Source organism: Hyperolius riggenbachi, chromosome 7 (genome assembly GCF_040937935.1).
Source record: "Hyperolius riggenbachi isolate aHypRig1 chromosome 7, aHypRig1.pri, whole genome shotgun sequence".
NCBI classification, from domain to species: Eukaryota; Metazoa; Chordata; class Amphibia; order Anura; family Hyperoliidae; genus Hyperolius; species Hyperolius riggenbachi.
Genome location: NC_090652.1, coordinates 3,120,123 through 3,143,180, shown reverse-complemented (window position 1 = coordinate 3,143,180; position 23,058 = coordinate 3,120,123). Strand labels below are relative to the sequence as shown.

Here is a 23,058-nt window from a genome sequence, read left to right as displayed (position 1 = left end):
GTATGACTCACTTGTGTTTATGCAAGTTTGTTTTGCTCTCTTTTCTTAATTTCTTAGGCTTTTCCTGCTTAAAGTGGGCCCAAATTAAAAATACAAGATTTCAGAAATAAAATCTATTTTCTAAATTATAATAATAAATAGCAGCCTTTTTCCAGCGGCATGATGACAAATATAAAATATTTTACATTTATTGGAGGAACCCCTCCCTTCCTTTCATATTGCCGGGACAGAATCCGGCAGACAGGTGGAGGAGATAAAAAACAAAGCACAGGCTGCTACTGATGATGTCACAGGGGAGGTGATCTCAGCTTGTGTGAGATGTCACATAGACCACACCCCTGTGAGGGAGGGTAGCTGATGACAAACACACCCATGATCTAAAACCTCCTACTAAGCTCAGAAGTAATGGCTGCCCCCAGTATAACCCTAGTTATGAAAAGAGAAGGGTGAGAAGCATGCACTGAAATGCTCATAGGCTTGAAGGAGTGTTTATTTATCTTTGTATGTGTCAGAGTGCTGCAACTAAATATTTTGAATGTAAAAAAAAGTTTGGTTATGGTCCGCTTTAATGTACATTAGTTAACTTTGCTTTGTTTTTCATTCACAGCTTTAAAAAGGTCTTTTGACATGGAGGACATTGACGACACCCCCGTGTTCACTCCGACCTCCTCGCTCAGTTCTCCGTTCAGTCCGAATCATGGCTCGGTACCGAGAGCGAGCAATGGGGATAGCCAGATGTCTACGGGATCCCACCAGCCACTCTACCAGTCCCACATCCGCATCAGCTCCAGCAGCAGTCCCTCCCAGAGTCCGGTCCTCAAGAGTAGAATCACCAGCAGCTTGTCTTTCAACCGTGGTACGATGCAGATGGCCAAGACCAATGGATCAGCGGGGCAAGGCCTCACCCGCGTGTCTTCATTCCAAACGCGGCTTCACCCCAGTGGCTTTTCATCCCCTCGGCACGGCAGCGATAGCGAGAGCCTCCACAGTTCCACGTCTAGTCTGGAGTGTCCAGCGCCCATGAAACCTTTTCAGCCACTCCGTCCAACACAGACGCCCATAGGACAGCATGGGTCTGGTGTCACGATGTCCAATGTGACCAGCCCAGTTCTTAAAAAATTTTCATCCCATGGGAATGTGTTTCATTCTGAAGTAGAACGGCCAGGAGTCCGTCTGGTACCTGTGACTGCCAAAAACCATGGTTCCTTGCCATCTCTAGACCTTCACATTACCGAGGACAGCGTGCCTGACTTGGTTCCCTCTCCAGATGCTGGATATCCACCATCAGAAGGATGGAATTCTCCAACTCCCGACTTCAAGCGACCTTCATCCAGGAATACAACAAAGTCCATAAGTAGAGAACCTTCATTCTCCTCATCTTCTGCCTCCTCCTCGCCTCCCGCGGAATGTGCACCAATCAACTGTGATCTGACTTCCTCTCCCTCTCCTCCTCCCATTTTTGGTCCTCTTCAGCACACTACTCTTCAGAAGTTTCCACTATCTCTCCAGAGCCCTATCGGAAAACCTAATGGTTCCATTGCTGATCAGTTTAATAGACCTTTACCCCGAACACAGCTAAGAGTAAATCTCAATGCCACCCCTGGTGTTTCTTCTCAAGTGAGCAAGGAGAAATCTCCTGTGAAAAGCCAGTCTCAGATTCCATCCATAGGAAGGACAAGTTCCCACAACTTTGCTGCTCCAGTATCACCCATTACCAGTTCCCGTTTGCCACCAGCACATCAAGATTCTCTCCAAGAATCAAACTTCAATCATAACCTGAAGCCGTCGGAATTACACCATTCCAGCGATCGACTCCGATCCATGATGCAGAGGGCTCATTCCTTTACCAAAGCTGATAATCTACAGGATCAGTATGTGCAAGACGACTTGGTCAATGAAAAGTCAACGGGATATCTACCTAACAATGTGAAGAGCATTCAAGAACCAGCCTGTTATGAAAAGTCCCCTCTCGTGACCAGAATCCAAGGTGGTGGACATTCAACATCCACCACCTATCTTCAAGATAACCAGCAGAGCCACAATGTCCCAGAAACCACCTTGGAGTCCATCAATGGCATTCCACCTCTTCAGAACCATCTTCAAAGTGAGCCACAAATCATAGTACCACCAACAGCAACACCTTTCAAACAACCGTCTGGCCTGCTGAGATCGTCTGAACGTCGTGAGGAGGAAAAACTCAAGACCAGAGATTCTGGCTTAGAAGGTAAGAACATTTACTAGTCTTTTCAGAACTAATCTGTCACATTCACGAGTGACCGGTTAGGGTTAGGGTCTTAAGTCTTATCATAGGATGAGTGGTGGGGAATGCAAAATATTACATGCAATTCATTGCGCTCTATTCATGATGCATAAGACGCACATAATGATGCAAATTATTCTTCTTAGCACAGCTTATTGCACACACCCCACCAGGGCATCTTGCAGAATACTATACAACTGTATATCCATTGCCCTTGTCACAATCCTATCATATACTGTAAGTGTTATGCTAAGTCTGACAACACAACGGTAATATTGAAAGGAAATCGAAGACCTTGAGAGTAATCATCCAAAAATCTTCAGATTAAACTATTACATTTGATCCAAACTGATCACATTTTAATCAATTGGTTTTACCTTTTTGGTTTAATTTTATACGGATGGGATTGTTTTACTCAATCAAAATTGCCCATCACAACTGGAATGTGTATGGCGGGGACTGGTATACTTTTGCAACCCTGAAACGAGGAAGGTTCTGGGATCCCAGGTAGAGGAAAGGTTCTAGGATCCCATGTAAAGGGAAGTCTATGGGATCCCAGGTAGAGGGAAGGTTATGGGATCCCGGGTAGAGGGAAGGTTCTAGGATCCCATGTAGAGAGAAGGTACTGGGATCCCAGGTAGAGGGAAGGTTCTAGGATCCCGGGTAGAGGGAAGGTTCTGGGATCCCGGGTAGAAGGAAGGTTCTAGAATCCCGGGTAAAGGGAAGGTTCTGGGATCCCGGGTAAAGGGAAGGTTCTAGGATCCCATAGACCCTTCCTGGTCCTCTCCCTGCCCACCGCTGTCACCCCCATTAAAGTTATTCGACTTACTAGTTGAACACCTCTCCAGGACTCCTCTGAAGGCTTCAGAAGGACTTGTGTTCTGAGTTCCTCAGAAGACAGCAGCATGCTGTATACACCACAGTGCAGAGCCACCTGTCTTCAGAAACACTTGGGGACGTGAGTGCTTCCATACTGTGCATGCACAAGTCTATACTCAGGGGCGCACGGATCTGCTTGTCTTCTGAGGAACTCAGGGACGTGAGTGCTTCTGAAGCCTTCAGAGAAGTCCTGAAGGCATGAACTTTGAACGGTTGACAGCAGGGGACGGAGGGGACATAGCGAGAACTCTATGGGATCCAGAGCATTCTGTCTCCATAGGTGAGTATTTAAAGAGGACCTGTAATTTCTCATGGCAGAACATACAAATGATTTAGGGTACCCAATTTTACATGACGTATCCTGGTTTCAGCACTTGCTAGATATATATATATACTTTGGTATGGAGTAAAGTTGAGCCTAGGCTATTGTGTCCTGCAGCCTTCTGCCCCAGAGCACTCTGGGAGATCGGTGGTCTGGGTTGACCTGTGGTGAATGTATGGGAGGAACACTTCCCGGGGTGACTGGGTGAGCTGAGAGTAGAGCAGCTCCCGTGTGAGTGACGCCAGGTAACTGGCATTGCCCTGGCAGCCGCCCTCTCGCTCACAGACTGCCTGGAGACTGAGGAGGCCACTCTGTGCCAAGCCATGTGGGGCGGGGGGAATGAGATGAGCAGGAGACCTCAGCCCCCTTCTCTCCTGAATCCTGGGATCCCCTCCAGCAGTTATTCTGTAAATAATCAGGTCTGGGCCTGCTCCCTCCCACTCGCCCGCTAACTGCTCTCATAACTTTCCTCTAACTTTCCCGAGGAGCCTTCTGAGAGCGACACACATGGAAAAGACATCCGCTCGGCTGCCAGGGTCTGTATGTGGGTCTCGGGTTCCCATCTGACCCCCGGGAGGCGCTGTGTGACCCCCCCCCCTCCCCCCGCTGTACCCCAGGACTGACAGCTGCTAGAAGGATGAGGTCACTGCTGGGGATTTGGGGGTTAGCGGAGTTTTTTATTGGGTGAAAGTACGCCAAGAGTTACGCTGCATATGATGTAAACGTTAGGAGACCTCTCCAAAAGCTGGAGATTGTGCAGAGGAACCGGACGACCAATCAGAGAGGAAAGCATCAAATAATTGCCAAAATCACATGGAAAAAACGCCTTCATATCCCTTATCTCCCGTGAGCTGTGCGCAATACTCGATATATGGCGAGAGGGGGGGGGGGGGGCATGGCTGTCCTACTGACACCTCCATATCCCTTATCTCCCGTGAGCTTTGCGCAATACTCAATATATGGCGAGGGGGGGGCATGGCTGTCCTTCTTTATCTCCTGTGAGCTGCTAGTCCTATGCGATACAAAGCTGGGCTGCCATACTGACACTTCCATAGCTTTGGCAAGGCCATTGTTCCCCTATTTATCCCTCTTGTTGTAATTTACTTCTTCCTGTGACGTGTTGTCGGCCCTCTCCATAGCAACAGAATTGTCCATCTCCATGGTAACAGCACGCGTTGCCAGGCTCCAGTCCGTACAGCGTTCGGCCCCTACGAACTGTCGCTCATCATGGGATCAATCTCTTTCTTTGCAGACGACAGTCCTTTAAGCTGCCCATTAATGATGCAATATTTTCAGATGCAATCATTCGATCAGATTGGCGGGTTGTTAAGTAATCGAAAGTAATTATCGATTATTCCCATAAATAGGTCAATGAGGGCACTTTCTCTCTTCAGATACGATCATACAATTCCGATTGACAGAATTCTGTATTCCCACCAACCATAGAATCGTTTCACTTTGGTTTTCGTCCTTGATTTTCTCCACATACTGCGATTTGATTGTAGAAATTTGATTGAATGATCGCCTCTGAAGAAAACATTGTACCGTTAATGGCCACCTAGGGAAAACATCTTGTGTAGCATTAACATATCATAACTAAGGTGTTATATCATTTTAAGGGGGTGTGCAGGTAGCTATATGTGTCCGGGGTAAATAGATTGCCATGAGAATTATTGTACCCTGAACAGCAGCTGCAGTGCTGACCACAAAGAGGTAGTCTATCAGCAGAGGGAGGAGCTGGGCTGGGTCAGGTGATCAGCTCGGTGCTGGAGAAGGAACTGCAGATGCCACCATGTGTTATAAATATTCTTATTGCCCAAAGTACAAACCTGTGCTGAAAAAACCTAAGTACATTGCTAATGGCTGCAAGTTTTCTACTTTGTACGTTTCAGAAAATGAGGGACTGAAATAAGGATGTGATATTTACATTGTAACTTTTTGTTTTTGGATAGTGTGGATGGCGGTTAAACCTCGTTCCGGGGTTTTACTGCAGCCTGCTGATTTCTCAACTCTTTTTGTCCCTCTGGGTCCCCCGACCTACCAAACTACACAGAAAACCTTCCTTCACCCAAAACAACTGCTCATGATCATTTTGGGTGAATGTTAAGGGCCCGTTTCCACTTGTGCGGTGGGGAATCGTCACGGAAACCGCGTTAACGAATTTGCATGCGGACGCAAATTTGTTAGCGTTTGTATGCAAATTTTACTGCGAATTCGCACACGATTTTGCATATATTTTGCGAATGTAACCATGTCAGTGCCTGTGTGCTTTTACATTGGTTTTATGCAAAATCGTATGCGAATTCGCATGAAAATTCGCATATCGAAACCGCAAGCAAATGTCCTATTAAATATATTGTATGCGAATCGCCTAGCGGTGTGCGGCGAGCGAATTCTGATGGCTCTGCCGTGCAATGAAATCCTGACAAGTGGAAACAGCCACATCCACTTGTATTGCCTATGCGAATTCCCATGCAGGAAACGCACGCAGATTTGCTCTAGTGGAAACGGGCCCTTAGTGTGATGATCACTTTGGTTGTAAGTTTAGTGAGCAGCCAGTCAGCTTGGCCAGTTATTGTGGTTTGCATGAAAATATAATGCAAACCGTATAAAACGAGAGAATGGCAATTCGAGAGACGCATTCGTCAATAAAGTGACTGTTTCAGGCGACATTTATCCTGTTGATATTCGTAATTTAGACAACTGTGATATATGTTATGTTTGTTGCTATAATTTGGGCCGGGCGATCGTCGGACGGTTGCCGCGGTGGCAGCTTACATCAGAGCGAGCGCTACGTAAGCTTCCTGCACATCCAGTTCTTTATTGTCGCTGCAGATTTATGTAGCGAGAGAGACGGCCGTACACAGCGCAGCTGAACAAACAGTCCCTCCGCTTATTGTGCGCAGTGCAGGTAATGGCCTCTCAGAGAGCAGAGGATTGTGGGAAAACACCTACTGCACTTACAACATGAAACCTGAGCAAACATCACCTCCGACCCCCTCCATTCCCAGCGCTTTGCCCAGGGCCCCGCCCAGGCATATGTCATACAGTAAAGTATGATCGCAGGTATAATGCAAGCCTCACAGGGGGCGCCACTGTAAGGAAAGTACACTGACCACAGGAGAGGCACAGCTTATACTGTATATACTGGAGGCAGCAGAGATCAGCACACACTGCAGCTAATTTACTATCAGTACAGGCACATAGTAAAGGTAGCCATACACTGGTCGATTTGCCATTAGATCGACCAGCTGACAGATCCCTATCTGATCGAATCTGATCGAATCTGATCAGAGAGGGATCGTATGGCTGCCTTTACTGCAAGCAGATTGTGAATTGATTTCAGCCCGAAACCGATCACAATCTGTGGAGCTGCCGCCTGTCCCCCCCCCTCCCCCCGCGCATACATTACCTGACGCTGGCTCCCGGGCATCTTCCCCACATCTCCTCCACGCTGCACCCGCTCCATCCCGGCGCTTCCTGTGTCACTCCGTGACCAGGAAGTTCAAATAGAGCGCCCTCTATTTGAACTTCCTGGTCACTGCAGTGACACAGGAAGCGCCGGGATGGAGCCGGAACAGAGCCGTGCAGTGCGGAGAAGACGCCCGGGAGCCAGCCTCAGGTAATGTATACCTGATCGGATCGGCCGCCGCTAGCGACGCGATCCCTACCCGCGGGCGATCGACGGACTGATCCGATTTCGGGAGGAAATCGGATCGGCGGGTGCGTTTAGCGCGAACGATTGGCAGCAGATTCGATCCCAGGATCGAATCTGCTGTCGAAACGGCCGCGAATCGGGCCAGTGTATTGCCACCTTAATAGCTTATACTGTACATACTGGAGGTAGCAAAGATCAGCACACACTGCAGCTAATTTACTATCAGTACAGGCACAGAGTAACAGCTTATACTGTACATACTGGGGGTAGCAGAGATCAGCACACACTGCAGCTGGTTTACTATCAGTACAGGCACAGAGTGACAGCTCATACTGTACATACTGGAGGCAGCAGAGATCAGCACACACTGCAGCTAGTTTACTATCAGTACAGGCACAGAGTAACAGCTTATACTGTACATACTGGAGGTAGCAAAGATCAGCACACACTGCAGCTAATTTACTATCAGTACAGGCACAGAGTAACAGCTTATACTGTACATACTGGGGGTAGCAGAGATCAGCACACACTGCAGCTGGTTTACTATCAGTACAGGCACAGAGTGACAGCTCATACTGTACATACTGGAGGCAGCAGAGATCAGCACACACTGCAGCTAGTTTACTATCAGTACAGGCACAGAGTAACAGCTTATACTGTACATACTGGAGGTAGCAGAGATCAGCACACACTGCAACTAGGTTACTATCAGTACGGGCACAGAGTAACAGCTTATACTGTACATCCTGGAGGCAGCAGAGATCAGCACACACTGCAGCTAGTATACTATCAGCACAGGCACAGAGTAACAGCTTATACTGTACATACTGGAGGCAGCAGAGATCAGCACACACTGCAGCTAGTTTACTATCAGTACAAGCACAGATTAACAGCTTATACTGTACATACTGGAGGCAGCAGAGATCAGCACACGCTGCAGCTAGTTTACTATCAGTACAAGCACAGATTAACAGCTTATACTATACATACTGGAGGCAGTAGAGATCAGCACACACTGCAGCTAGTTTACTATCAGTACAGGCACAGAGTGACATCATATACTGTACATACTGGAGGCAGCAGAGATCAGCACATGCTGCAGCTAGTTTACTATCAGTACAGGCACAGAGTAACAGCTTATACTGTACATACTGGAGGCAGCAGAGATCAGCACACACTGCAGCTAGTCTACTATTAGTACAGGCACAGAGTAACAGCTTATACTGTACATACTGGAGGTAGCAGAGATCAGCACACACTGCAGCTAGTCTACTATCAGTACAGGTACAGAGTAACAGCTTATACTGTACATACTGGAAATAGCAGAGATCAGCACACGCTGCAGCTAGTTTACTATCAGTACAGGCACAGAGTAGCTGCTTATACTGTACATACTGGGGGTAGCAGAGATCAGCACACACTGCAGCTAGTATACTATCAGTACAGGCACAGAGTAACAGCTTATACTGTACATACTGGAGGCAGTAGAGATCAGCACACACTGCAGCTAGTCTACTACCAGTACAGGCACAGATTAACAGCTTATACTGTACATACTGGAGGCAGCAGAGATCAGCACACACTGCAGCTAGTTTACTATCAGTACAGGCACAGAGTGACATCTTATACTGTACATACTGGAGGCAGCAGAGATCAGCACACGCTGCAGCTAGTTTATTATCAGTACAGGCACAGAGTAACAGCTTATACTGTACATACTGGAGGCAGCAGAGATCAGCACACACTGCAGCTAGTATACTATCAGTACAGGCACAGAGTAACAGCTTATACTGTACATACTGGAGGCAGTAGAGATCAGCACACACTGCAGCTAGTCTACTATCAGTACAGGCACAGATTAACAGCTTATACTGTACATACTGGAGGCAGCAGAGATCAGCACACACTGCAGCTAGTTTACTATCAGTACAGGCACAGAGTGACATCATATACTGTACATACTGGAGGCAGCAGAGATCAGCACACGCTGCAGCTAGTTTACTATCAGTACAGGCACAGAGTAACAGCGTATACTGTACATACTGGAGGTAGCAGAGATCAGCACACACTGCAGCTAGTTTACTATCAGTTAAGGCACAAAGTAACGGCTTATACTGTACATACTGGAGGCAGCAGAGATCAGCACACACTGCAGCTAGTCTACTATCAGTACAGGTACAGAGTCACAGCTTATACTGTACATACTGGAGGTAGCAGAGATCAGCACACACTGCAGCTAGTCTACTATCAGTACAGGCACAGAGTAGCTGCTTATACTGTACATACTGGGGGTAGCAGAGATCAGCACACACTGCAGCTAGTATACAATCAGTACAGGCACCGAGTAACCACTTATACTGTACATACTGGAGGCAGTAGAGATCAGCACACACTGCAGCTAGTCTACTATCAGTACAGGCACAGAGTAACAGCTTATACTGTACATACTGGAGGTAGCAGAGATCAGCACACACTGCAGCTAGTCTACTATCAGTACAGGTACAGAGTAACAGCTTATACTGTACATACTGGAGGTAGCAGATATCAGCACACGCTGCAGCTAGTTTACTATCAGTACAGGCACAGAGTAACAGCTTATACTGTACATACTGGAGGCAGCAGAGATCAGCACACGCTGCAGCTAGTTTACTATCAGTACAGGCACCGAGTAACCGCTTATACTGTACATACTGGAGGCAGCAGAGATCAGCATACACTGCAGCTAGTTTACTATCAGTACAGGCACCGAGTAACAGCTTATACTGTACATACTGGAGGCAGCAGAGATCAGCATACACTGCAGCTAGTTTACTATCAGTAAAGGCACCGAGTAACCGCTTATACTGTACATACTGGAGGCAGCAGAGATCAGCACACGCTGCAGCTAGTTTATTATCAGTACAAGCCCAGAGTAACAGCTTATACTGTACATACTGGAGGCAGCAGAGATCAGCACACACTGCAGCTAGTTTACTATCAGTAAAGGCACAGAGTAACAGCTTATAATGTACATACCGGAGGCAGCAGAGATCAGCACACACTGCAGCTAGTTTGTTATCAGTACAGGCACAGAGTAACAGCTTACACTGTACATACTGGAGGTAGCAGAGATCAGCACTCGCTGCAGCTAGTTTACTATCAGTACAGGCACAGAGTAACAGCTTATACTGTACATACCGGAGGCAGCAGAGATCAGCACACACTGCAGCTAGTTTACTATCAGCACAGGCACAGAGTAACAGCTTATACTGTACATACTGGAGGCAGCAGAGATCAGCACACGCTGCAGCTAGTTTATTATCAGTACAAGCACAGAGTAACAGCTTATACTGTACATACTGGAGGTAGCAGAGAACACACACTGCAGCTAGTTTACTATCAGTACAGGCACAGAGTGACAGTGTATACTGTACACACTGGAGGCAGCAGAGATCAGCACACACTGCAGCTAGTTTACTATCAGTACAGGCACAGAGTAACAGCTTATACTGTACATACTGGAGGTAGCAGAGATCAGCACACACTGCAACTAGGTTCCTATCAGTACGGGCACAGAGTAACAGCTTATACTGTACATACTGGAGGTAGCAGAGATCAGCACACACTGCAGCTAGTTTACTATCAGTACAGGCACAGAGTGACAGCTTATACTGTACATACTGGAGGCAGCAGAGATCAGCACACACTGCAGCTAGTTTACTATCAGTACAGGCACAGAGTGACAGCTTATACTGTACATACTGGAGGCAGCAGAGATCAGCACACACTGCAGCTAGTCCACTATCAGTACAGGCACAGAGTAACAGCTTATACTGTACATACTGGAGGTAGCAGAGATCAGCACACGCTGCAGCTAGTTTCCTATCAGTACAGGCACAGAGTAAGAGCTTATACTGTACATACTGGAGGTAGCAGAGATCAACACACGCTGCAGCTAGTTTCCTATCAGTACAGGCACAGAGTAACAGCTTACTTTGTACATACTGGAGGTAGCAGAGATCAGCACACACTGCAGCTAGTTTACTATCACTACAAGTACAGAGTAACAGCTTATACTGTACATACTGGAGGTAGCAGAGATCAGCACACACTGCAGGTAGTATACTATCAGTACAGGCACAGAGTAACAGCTTATACTGTACATACTGGAGGTAACAGAGATCAGCACACACTGCAGGTAGTTTACTATCAGTACAGGCACAGAGTAACAGCTTATACTGTACATACTGGAGGGAGCAGAGATCAGCACACACTGCAGCTAGTTTACTACCAGTACAGGCACAGAGTAACAGCTTATACTGTACATACTGGGGGTAGCAGAGATCAGCACACACTGCAGCTAGTTTACTATCAGTACAGGCACACAATAACACATTGTCATTTTGCAAATATATTTTCTAAATCGAAAATAGCCTTTTTGAAAGTGAGAATGACTTTGGCTGTTTTTCACACTGACACTGGTGAGCAGATTAGGCATCCTTTGGAACGGTTTTGGTAATAACGTTGTCAGCCGTGTGAATTGCATTAGCCGCAGATACCCCCACATCCTGTCAGGTTGCTAATCCTGACAGATCGTCCTGAGGAATGTAGATTGGCACCCCTAGGTGATGAGCGTTGTACGTGTAAGAACAGGTGCACCTCCTAGGCCGGATTCCAAGCCTTTGACACCGCCATCCATCCCCCTCTGTCACAGAACCAGGTTTAGGTAATTACTTAATGAGAACATTCCTACCGCTCCAGCCTCTCAGTATCCCACCCACCCCCTAAACTTCTAAGCCCCCCAGCGCCCCCCGGACTCCCCTCTGGGGGGACACTGCCGCTGTTTGCCCGCTGACAGCTCTACATGCAGGTCAGACAGGTGAGAGACACCAGAGGAAATGGAGAGACAGGTGAGGGGAGCGCCGGGCGTAGCCTTGCGTTGAGACAAGAGTGACGGCAAACGTGAGCGATGAGGGGGGTTTGTCGTGTAATATGGAGACACGAGGTGGTCAGAAACGAGAAGCCCCCCTCAGGAATCTCATGTCAGGCCTGTCAGGAGGATGAGGCCTACGAATCAGGCAGACAGCGCGGTGAGAGCGATGGTGAGCCATGAGGGGGGCTCGTCGTGTAATATGGAGACACAACATTGTCAGAAACGAGAAGCCTCCCTCAGGAATCTTATGTCAGGCCTGTCAGGAGGATGAGGCCTACGAATCAGGCAGACGGTATGGCGAGAGCGTTGGTGAGCGAGAAGGGGGGCTTGTCGTGTAATATGGAGACACGAGGCGGTCAGAAACGAGAAGCCCCCCTCAGGAATCTCATTATGTCAGGCCTGTCAGGAGGATGAGGCCTACGTATCAGGCAGACAGCGCGGTGAGAGTGATGGTGAGCCATGAGGGGGGCTCGTTGTGTAATATGGAGACACGAGGCGGTCAGAAACGAGAAGCCCCCCTCAGTAATTTTATGTCCGGCCTGTCGGGAGGATGAGGCCTACGAATCAGGTAGGCAGTGTGCGAGAGCGATGGTGAGCGATGAGGGGGTCTCGTCGTGTACTATGGAGACACGAGGCGGTCAGAAACGAGAAGCCCCCCTCAGGAATCTCATTATGTCAGGCCTGTCAGGAGGATGAGGCCTACGAATCAGGCAGGCAGCGCGGCGAGAGCGATGGTGAGCCATGAGGGGGGCTCGTCGTGTAATATGGAGACACGAGGCGGTCAGAAACGAGAAGCCCCCCTCAGAAATCTCATTATGTCCGGCCTGTCAGGAGGATGAGGCCTACGAATCAGGCAGACGGTATGGCGAGAGCGTTGGTGAGCGAGAAGGGGGGCTTGTCGTGTAATATGGAGACACGAGGCGGTCAGAAATGAGAAGCCCCCCTCAGGAATCTCATTATGTCCGGCCTGTCAGGAGGATGAGGCCTACGTATCAGGCAGACAGTGCGGCGAGAGCGATGGTGAGCCATGAGGGGGGCTCGTCGTGTAATATGGAGACACGAGGCGGTCAGAAACGAGAAGCCCCCCTCAGGAATCTTATGTCCGGCCTGTCGGGAGGATGAGGCCTACGAATCAGGCAGACGGTGCGGCGAGAGCGATGGTGAGCCATGAGGGGGGCTCGTCGTGTAATATGGAGGTATGAGGCGGTCAGAAATTAGAAGCCCCCCTCAGGAATCTTATGTCTGGCCTGTCAGGAGGATGAGGCCTACGAATCAGGCAGGCAGTACAGCTAGAGCGATGGTGAGCCATGAGGGGGGCTCGTCGTGTAATATGGAGACGCGAGGCGGTCAGAAACGAGAAGCCCCCCTCAGGAATCTCATTATGTCCGGCCTGTCGGGAGGATGAGGCCTACGAATCAGGTAGGCAGTGTGCGAGAGCGATGGTGAGCGATGAGGGGGTCTCGTCGTGTACTATGGAGACACGAGGCGGTCAGAAACGAGAAGCCCCCCTCAGGAATCTCATTATGTCAGGCCTGTCAGGAGGATGAGGCCTACGAATCAGGCAGGCAGCGCGGCGAGAGCGATGGTGAGCCATGAGGGGGGCTCGTCGTGTAATATGGAGACACGAGGCGGTCAGAAACGAGAAGCCCCCCTCAGAAATCTCATTATGTCCGGCCTGTCAGGAGGATGAGGCCTACGAATCAGGCAGACGGTATGGCGAGAGCGTTGGTGAGCGAGAAGGGGGGCTTGTCGTGTAATATGGAGACACGAGGCGGTCAGAAATGAGAAGCCCCCCTCAGGAATCTCATTATGTCCGGCCTGTCAGGAGGATGAGGCCTACGTATCAGGCAGACAGTGCGGCGAGAGCGATGGTGAGCCATGAGGGGGGCTCGTCGTGTAATATGGAGACACGAGGCGGTCAGAAACGAGAAGCCCCCCTCAGGAATCTTATGTCCGGCCTGTCGGGAGGATGAGGCCTACGAATCAGGCAGACGGTGCGGCGAGAGCGATGGTGAGCCATGAGGGGGGCTCGTCGTGTAATATGGAGGTATGAGGCGGTCAGAAATTAGAAGCCCCCCTCAGGAATCTTATGTCTGGCCTGTCAGGAGGATGAGGCCTACGAATCAGGCAGGCAGTACAGCTAGAGCGATGGTGAGCCATGAGGGGGGCTCGTCGTGTAATATGGAGACGCGAGGCGGTCAGAAACGAGAAGCCCCCCTCAGGAATCTCATTATGTCAGGCCTGTCAGGAGGATGAGGCCTACGAATCAGGCAGGCAACGCGGTGAGAGCGATGGTGAGCGATGAGGGGGGCTCATCATGTAATATGGAGATATGAGGCGGTCAGAAATGAGAAGCCCCCCTCAGGAATCTCATTATGTCAGGCCTGTCGGGAGGATGAGGCCTACGAATCAGGCAGGCAGCGCGGTGAGAGCGATGGTGAGCGATGAGGGGGGCTCATCATGTAATATGGAGATATGAGGCGGTCAGAAATGAGAAGCCCCCCTCAGGAATCTCATTATGTCAGGCCTGTCGGGAGGATGAGGCCTACGAATCAGGCAGGCAGCGCGGTGAGAGCGATGGTGAGCGATGAGGGGGGCTCATCATGTAATATGGAGATATGAGGCGGTCAGAAATGAGAAGCCCCCCTCAGGAATCTCATTATGTCAGGCCTGTCGGGAGGATGAGGCCTACGTATCAGGCAGGGAGCGCGGCGAGAGCGATGGTGAGCCGTGAGGGGGGCTCGTTGTGTAATATGGAGACGCGAGGCGGTCAGAAACGAGAAGCCCCCCTCAGGAATCTCATTATGTCAGGCCTGTCAGGAGGATGAGGCCTAGGAATCAGGTAGGCAGTACGGCTAGAGCGATAGTGAGCCTTGAGGGGGGCTCGTCGTGTAAAATGGAGACACGAGGCGGGCAGAAACGAGAAGCACCCCTCAGGAATCTCATTATGTCCGGCCTGTCAGGAGGATGAGGCCTACGAATCAGGCAGACGGTACGGCGAGAGCGATGGTGAGCCATGAGGGGGGCTCGTCGTGTAATATGGAGACACGAGGCGGGCAGAAACGAGAAGCCCCCCCTCAGGAATCTCATTATGTCAGGCCTGTCGGGAGGATGAGGCCTACGAATCAGGCAGACGGTGCGGCGAGAGCGATGGTGGGCTTGTCGTGTAATATGGAGACACAACGTTGTCAGAAACGAGAAGCCTCCCTCAGGAATCTTATGTCAGACCTGTCAAGAGGATGAGGTAGACGGTACGGCGAGAGCGATGGTGAGCCATGAGGGGGGCTCACCCCCCTCAGGAATCTTATGTCCGGCCTGTCAGGAGGATGAGGCCTACGAATCAGGCAGACGGTGTGGTGAGAGCGATGGTGAGCGATGAGGGAGGCTTGTCGTGTAATATGGAGACCCGAGGCGGTCAGAAACGAGAAGCCCCCCCTCAGGAATCTTATGTCAGGCCTGTCAGGAGGATGAGGCCTACGAATCAGGCAGGCAGTACGGCGAGAGCGATGGTGAGCCATGAGGGAGGCTCGTCGTGTAATATGGAGACGCGAGGCGGACAGAAACGAGAAGCCTCCCTCAGGAATTTTATGTCCGGCCTGTCAGGAGGATGAGGCCTACGAATCAGGCAGACGGTGCGGCGAGAGCGATGATGAGCGAGAAGGGGGGCTTGTCGTGTAATATGGAGACACGAGGCGGTCAGAAACGAGAAGCCCCCCCTCAGGAATCTCATTATGTCAGGCCTGTCGGGAGGATGAGGCCTACGTATCAGGCAGACAGCGCGGTGAGAGCGATGGTGAGCCATGAGGGGGGCTCGTCGTGTAATATGGAGACACGAGGCGGTCAGAAACGAGAAGCCCCCCTCAGGAATCTTATGTCCGGCCTGTCAGGAGGATGAGGCCTACGAATCAGGCAGACGGTGCGGCGAGAGCGATGGTGAGCCATGAGGGGGGCTCATCATGTAATATGGAGACACGATGCGGTCAGAAACGAGAAGCCTCCCTCAGGAATCTCATTATGTCAGGCCTGTCGGGAGGATGAGGCCTACGTATCAGGCAGGCAGCGCGGTGAGAGCGATGGTGAGCCATGAGGGGGGCTCGTTGTGTAATATGGAGACACGAGGCGGTCAGAAACGAGAAGCCCCCCCTCAGGAATCTCATTATGTCAGGCCTGTCGGGAGGATGAGGCCTACGTATCAGGCAGACGGTGCGGCGAGAGCGATGGTGAGCCATGAGGGGGGCTCGTTGTGTAATATGGAGACACGAGGCGGGCAGAAACGAGAAGCCCCCCCTCAGGAATCTCATTATGTCCGGCCTGTCAGGAGGATGAGGCCTAGGAATCAGGCAGACGGTGCGGCGAGAGCGATGGTGAGCCATGAGGGGGGCTCATCATGTAATATGGAGACACGATGCGGTCAGAAACGAGAAGCCTCCCTCAGGAATCTCATTATGTCAGGCCTGTCGGGAGGATGAGGCCTACGAATCAGGCAGACAGCGCGGCGAGAGCGATGGTGAGCCATGAGGGGGGCTCGTTGTGTAATATGGAGACACGAGGCGGTCAGAAACGAGAAGCCCCCCTCAGGAATCTCATTATGTCCGGCCTGTCAGGAGGATGAGGCCTAGGAATCAGGCAGACGGTACGGTGAGAGCGATGGTGAGCCATGAGGGGGGCTTGTCGTGTAATATGGAGACACGAGGCGGGCAGAAACGAGAAGCCCCCCCTCAGGAATCTCATTATGTCCGGCCTGTCGGGAGGATGAGGCCTACGAATCAGGCAGACGGTGTGGTGAGAGCGATGGTGAGCGATGAGGGGGGTTCGTTGTGTAATATGGGGATATGAGGCAGTCAGAAACGAGAAGCCCCCCTCAGGAATCTTATGTCAGGCCTGTCAGGAGGATGAGGCCTACGAATCAGGCAGGCAGCGCGGCGAGAGAGATGGTGAGCCATGAGGGGGGCTCGTTGTGTAATATGGAGATATGAGGCGGTCAGAAACAAGAAGCCCCCCTCAGGAATCTCATTATGTCCGGCCTGTCGGGAGGATGAGGCCTACGTATCAGGCAGACAGCGCGGTGAGAGCGATGGTGAGCCATGAAGGGGGCTCGTTGTGTAATATGGAGACACGAGGCGGTCAGAAACGAGAAGACCCACCTCAGGAATCTCATTATGTCAGGCCTGTCAGGAGGATGAGGCCTGGGAAGGATGACAGGAGATGAAATCTTGCATGATTTACGCAGATTCGCTATGGGGCAAAATGGCCGGCAGCTGCGGAAAATTGCACCTAACATCTTTGAACGATTTTGAGGATTTATAGGGCCTGTCTGCGTTGGCCTGTTGCCATGGTAATGGGAATAACAGGACTGTATATCGCTATATTTCACGTATATCGTACAGAGGCGCAGAGTCTGAGGCTTCTGAGCCTGATTAAGGGATTTGCGTCTCTCTGACCCTCACAGCGCCTCCCAAAAAATGCTTGAAAATAAAGAATGCTCGGCAGATGAGGATAAAAGTCTGCAGCGAATTGTAAATACGGAGCTCGCGTGAAAAGCGAATGCTCTAAATAGGCTGCAAAACAACCCAGCATGACAACAGAGTACACAGACCCACAACATAGCAACCGCGGGATGGCAACAGAGTGACGGTATAATGATAGGGGCAGCTCCCCGCACAGGGGGGAAACATGGCTGCCTCAAGGGCGCAATACTGACCAGAGTACACATAAACACAAACGCTTGCCTCAGCCGTGCATTCCTGACAAGGGGGAGGAGCCTGGGGCAATGGCTGAAGACCACCCCTAGACACAGGATCAGAGCCTTCTATCCTTTTATTGCATTACTTTTATTACTGTGTGTATTTATATAGCCCCTATGGCCTGGTGCCATCTAGAGTGCTTACAGGAGCCATTCGCGTTTTGTAGGAATCACCAGTGTAAAGGTTGCCACACACCATAGAGAGATCCAATTTTACACCAATTCGATCAATATATTTGGTTGTCTCAAAAAATCGAAAGCTTTTTTTTTTTTTTGATCGAGAAATCCCATCGAATTTCTTGTTTTTTTTTTGTTTGTATTTTTGGAGATTGGGCATGTTGGAAAAATCAGACCAATATTATTAAGAATTGTATGGTGTGTGATGGATTGTGAAATTGTAGTCAACCAGAAAAAAAATTGTATGTCATTTTTGTGTACATTTTTCTCTTGATTTTTCAAACCAACCAATTTTTTGGGGGAGTTTACAATCTTTTATCGCAAAATTGCAGCAATCTTGAAAATACATGTGTGGTACTGCGAAGATTTTGATAGAAACTTCCGATCAATCGGAAAATGTGTTCTGAATACTCGATTCAATTCAAAATGTTACAAATTGTATTGTGTGTGGGCTGTGGCCAAGCCTATGGCAGTGATTTTTAAGCGATTGCAAAGCAGAATTTTTTTATAAGAGTGACTGATTTCTAGTGCACCCAGCCGTAACTGACAACTGAAGTGAGAGGTATATGGAGGCTGCCGTATATACTTACTTTTAAACAGCACCAGTTGCCTGGCAGCCCTGCTGATCATCTGCCTCTAATACTTTTAGCAATAGCCCCTGAACAAGCATGCAGCAGATCAGGTGACTGAAGTCAGACTGGATTAGCTGCATGCTTGTTTCAGGTGTGTGTTTCAGACACTACTGCAGCCAAATAGATCAGCAGGACAGCCAGGCAACGGGTATTGTTTAACAGGAAATAAATATGGCAGCCTCCATATACCTCTCACTGCTGGTGTTTTTGAAGAGTGGTCTGTAAGTAGCGTGGGGTTTTATGGTGGGCAGTGTACATTTCCTCACCTATAGGGGGTTTCTCTGTAGCCCCCTCATCTGTATGAGGGTATCCATCAGCTGCTGCCTTTGGCGCAGAACCGCAGGTTTGTAGTCCCGCATTTACAGCCACCGCAGTGCATGCTGGGAGATGTATTCACATTAGTGATTGTTGCCTGATCATTCATGCGCTGCTATAGCTCAGAAGAGTGTTCTGTTCTATGGAGAGGAGAGGGGGGACAGCCAGGCGCAGACGAGTGGCTTATAGTGCCGGCGGGCGGGAAAATACAACTTGTGCATTTGTTGGTGTCGATTAGACTGCCACACAGAATCGTGCGACACCTGAACGCACACTAAGTCCCCATTCACATATGAAAATAGCAAAATGCTGGCGCTTTGCGAAAGTGATTTTATTGCGATGAGCAAGGTAAAATCACTGGACACTTCCGCGATTTCAGAGCAATCGCGGTCATTGCTTTATACGCACCGTAACGCAATCGATTCTGAATCGCTCCAAAAATGCTGCGAGTAACATGTTTGCGATTGGAGCAAATCGTAAAACGTCCGTGATCAGCATCAATCGCGGCAGTGAGAACGCTGCCATTGTATAACATAGCACTATCGCTGTAGCGATTAGCGGGAATTAGCTAATTGGCCCTCAATCTCCAGCTTCCCGGAACGAGCATCTCGTCTGCGCTTTTTCTAGTGTATATGCCGAGGAAACGCTGCCGCCTGGTGGCCGAGAGCAGGAAGTTACGTGTCACTGTGCACAGAGAGGCCACTGTCACAGGATCCCTACACAGAGGGACATCGTGTAGATCCAGATTGATAGTGAAGGGATATCTGTGGAGATTGAAGACTCGGGATCGGGAGGGAGACTTGGCGCAGCCAGCCGGTTACCTAACAGCCAGTGGGACGGAGGCCAGACGTGAGTCAGGCTGCTGTGCAAGAAACATCTGGAAGTCATGAGGGGGGGGGGGGCAAAATGAGACACTCCGCGGAATGCTGCAGTGACATCACAATGGAACATCCTCCGTTAGAGGCACCGGCCGCGCCGCTGCTTAAAGGGCCAGAGTCTAGGCGGTGGTGTGATCAGGCTGTCACTGAAGCTGACATTCGCTTAGGCCCGGCGCTCACTACACATCGCACATGTTCTCGCAGTCGCTACAGACTACTGCCGGTGATTGTACAGCACTTCCGATTACTTTTATTATTATTAATTTGCGCTGAATAAAGTTTGAAGTAGCTGCCAGGTCTCCTGAGGTCAGTGTACGCCTGTTAGCCCCGCCCCTTGCACAAACGGTCATAAAGGCTTCTATATCTCCAAATAGAGAAGCGATATTACTTTGCAATGGGCGGGGCTATGTAAAGGCACCTAAAATGCTGCATGAACTGCGAATGCGATTTGGCAAAAATCGCTCCTGTGGGTACACCTCCATACACGCCAATTCACATTTGCCGAAATCTTTCATTTCGGGGGGTCTTAGGGTTAGGCACTATGGGGGAGGGGTCAGGGCTAGGCAGAGGGAGGGTTCTGTGTAAGAGGGTTAGGTTTAGCTGTAGTAAAATATTGATAACATCTACAGATAGTTTACTAACAAATATTACCACTTTAATTAGTTGAACATTGGTAAAAGTCACCGATATTCTCCTATCAGCAATTACCCAAATCTCCCGGCTTTTTTTTTTTTTTGGGTACACGCTGAAATTACTTCAGCCGCTATAGCCTCTTCCTGAGACACCTGCACAGACTTTTAATTCAGCAACCTTTCAGGATTCCTCGCTATATTCTGATATGACCCAGGCAGACCTTTACAACATGAAAACATGGCGCTTTGTGAAACAGCTGCCGTGAGAGCCTAGTTGTACAGGCATTATGTTTCCTGCCAGGCACAGATGTCCTCTTAGTGGTATACAGGAGCTCCTGGATTAGCTGATGTCCTATAAACCACAGGTCAGGAGCCCAGACCCCAGCCACTCCCAGCAGCACACACTCCACAACTACAACATACATTGCATTCATCTCAGAGATGGGGCCCGCCCCCTTGTTAGTCTGCACTGCATCTGCAGCATCTCTGAGAACAAAGCCTGCTATTAACTCATTCAGCTCAGCTGCTTCAGGTCACAAGGTTTGCAGCTGCTAGGATTTTATTCCAGATTCTGCAGCTTCCGGAGCCACGCCTGAGTATGGACGATTTATAGAAAAGAATATATACAATTCAATACAATAATATTTCTATAGCGCTTTTCTCCCATAGGACTCAAAGCGCTTAGGCTCTCTCAGATTCAGTAATTAGTAGGATGAAGTATTCACACAACAAAAGTTATGTTTCTGCAAATGCCAAACTGAACAGGTGGGTTTTCAGTCTGGATTTAAAGATGTCCAGGGATGGAGCTGTCCTGATCTGTTGAGGTAAGGAGTTCCAAAACGTAGGGGCAGCATGACAGAAGGCTATGGGACCAAAAGATTCCAAGTGGACTCTGGGTATGACTAGATTATTAGAACCTGTGGATCTGAGAATGCGGGGATTGCTACGTAGCTGCAACATATCTTTCATGTATCCAGGGCCCAGATTATTCAGGGATTTAAATGTCAGTAGGCCGATCTTGAATAGGACCCTCCATTCTATAGGTAGCCACTAGCCAGTGAAGGGAGTGCACTCAATTACATCGCGCTACTGAGAGAACGCCACAGCCCAATTTACATTATAGTGCTGACATCACAGCGATCGGAAAACTACATCTGAGGACCGAACTGAGACACAGACAGTGGAAATGGGCCTATAAGTGTGCAGTTACCGGAAAAATGTCGCTCTCAGCCTCCAGGGGGCGCCATCAGGTGGTCATCTGTCTCCATGCACCATCCCTCCACTCTGCATTTGATATAAACAAATTGCAGCTTCAAACTGAGCCCGTCAGAGTCGGTAGCTGCTGATCGTGATTGGCTCAGTTCGATGCAACTTGCAAGAATTTCAGAAAATGAGCAGATCATTGCGTTATAGTAGAACATGGACAGGCTCTACGCTGAGCTGAATGAAGAGTCTGTGCTATTCCTGCTCTGCAGCACCACACAGTGGCCAGAGACGGTAGTGGTACTCATTGTAGATTTAAATCATGAATATTCAGATCCCCCTCGCTCTAATCATTTATGCAATCTACTGGTATAAAGCTCCGTGAGTACGTTAGACCGCGGTCATTGAAATGTGTGATCTCTGGCGGTTGGCGATGAGTGAATGGCATCGGCGCACATTTGAATTCAGCGAAGACATAACAATGGTCTTCCGATCAGATTGTTAGTGTGAAAACGAAGACCTGGAAGGGTAAGATACACAATGTGTGAGTACTTGGAATGGATCGATCGTTTGCTATCGTGCGGGATAAACGACTGACACAGACTATCGTCCGAATCGATTAGCCAGGACGGATTGGCCTATGAAGATGATAATCGCTGTCTTTTACCGTCTTTAGGACACTTGTTTAAAATGATTCTCAGCCAATTTGTTGTTCCTCATTTGCTCCCGACAATTGTGGTCTAGTACAGAGATTTACTGTATTGCTCTGATCTACAACGCAAGCTTATCTCCTGCTACTGTTTACACGACTAAATAATTCCGCAGTCTTCCATCCATGCTGACACAGATTCTCTAGTGGAATAACGTCCAGTCAGGAGGTGTCAGATTTGCCCACGTTGAGGTCAGATCACGATTTGTGGTACGTGGGGGCGGGTCCTGCTTGGAGGCGTCGCTGGTTCAGCTGAAGCAGTACAGTGAGAACGCTGTACAGAGGTCCCCGGAGGAGACAGACATATTATTATTATTATATATTTATAAAGCGCCAACATATTCCGTGGCGCTGTACAAAGTAGGTAAACAAACAAGGGATACATAATGATACAGACAATGATATACATCAAATATGGACACTGATACAAGATACAGCACTGCTGATTACACTGACAGATGTAACATGATGAATAAACTGTATAACACAATCCAAGACACAAAAGGGTGAGAGCTCTGCCCTTGTGAGCTTACAATCTAAAGGAATGGGGTGGAAACAAGAGGTGGGGAAGTATACAGTATATGTACAGGCAGTGCGTGATTAGGTTATTTAGTAAGGAATAAAACTAGACGTGAGGTTGAAGGGTACATGGCCTAAGATAGAGTGTATGCTTGTCGGAAAAGGTGAGTTTTGAGGGAACGTTTAAAGATTGCAAAGGTGGGAGAGTGGCGGATGTGC

At 49.3% G+C, this 23,058-nt stretch overlaps 1 protein-coding gene across 1 annotated transcript in view; it reads left to right on the top strand.

Moving 5' to 3' along the window:
- The window catches only part of SEPTIN12 (septin 12), a 178,400-nt gene that overhangs the window by 85,365 nt on the left and 69,977 nt on the right, over positions 1-23,058 (top strand). Inside the window, exon 2 of the mRNA XM_068246367.1 lies at positions 608-2,224. Within this exon, the coding sequence (XP_068102468.1) occupies positions 608-2,224 (1,617 nt within the window). The remainder of the gene's footprint in view (positions 1-607; positions 2,225-23,058) is intronic.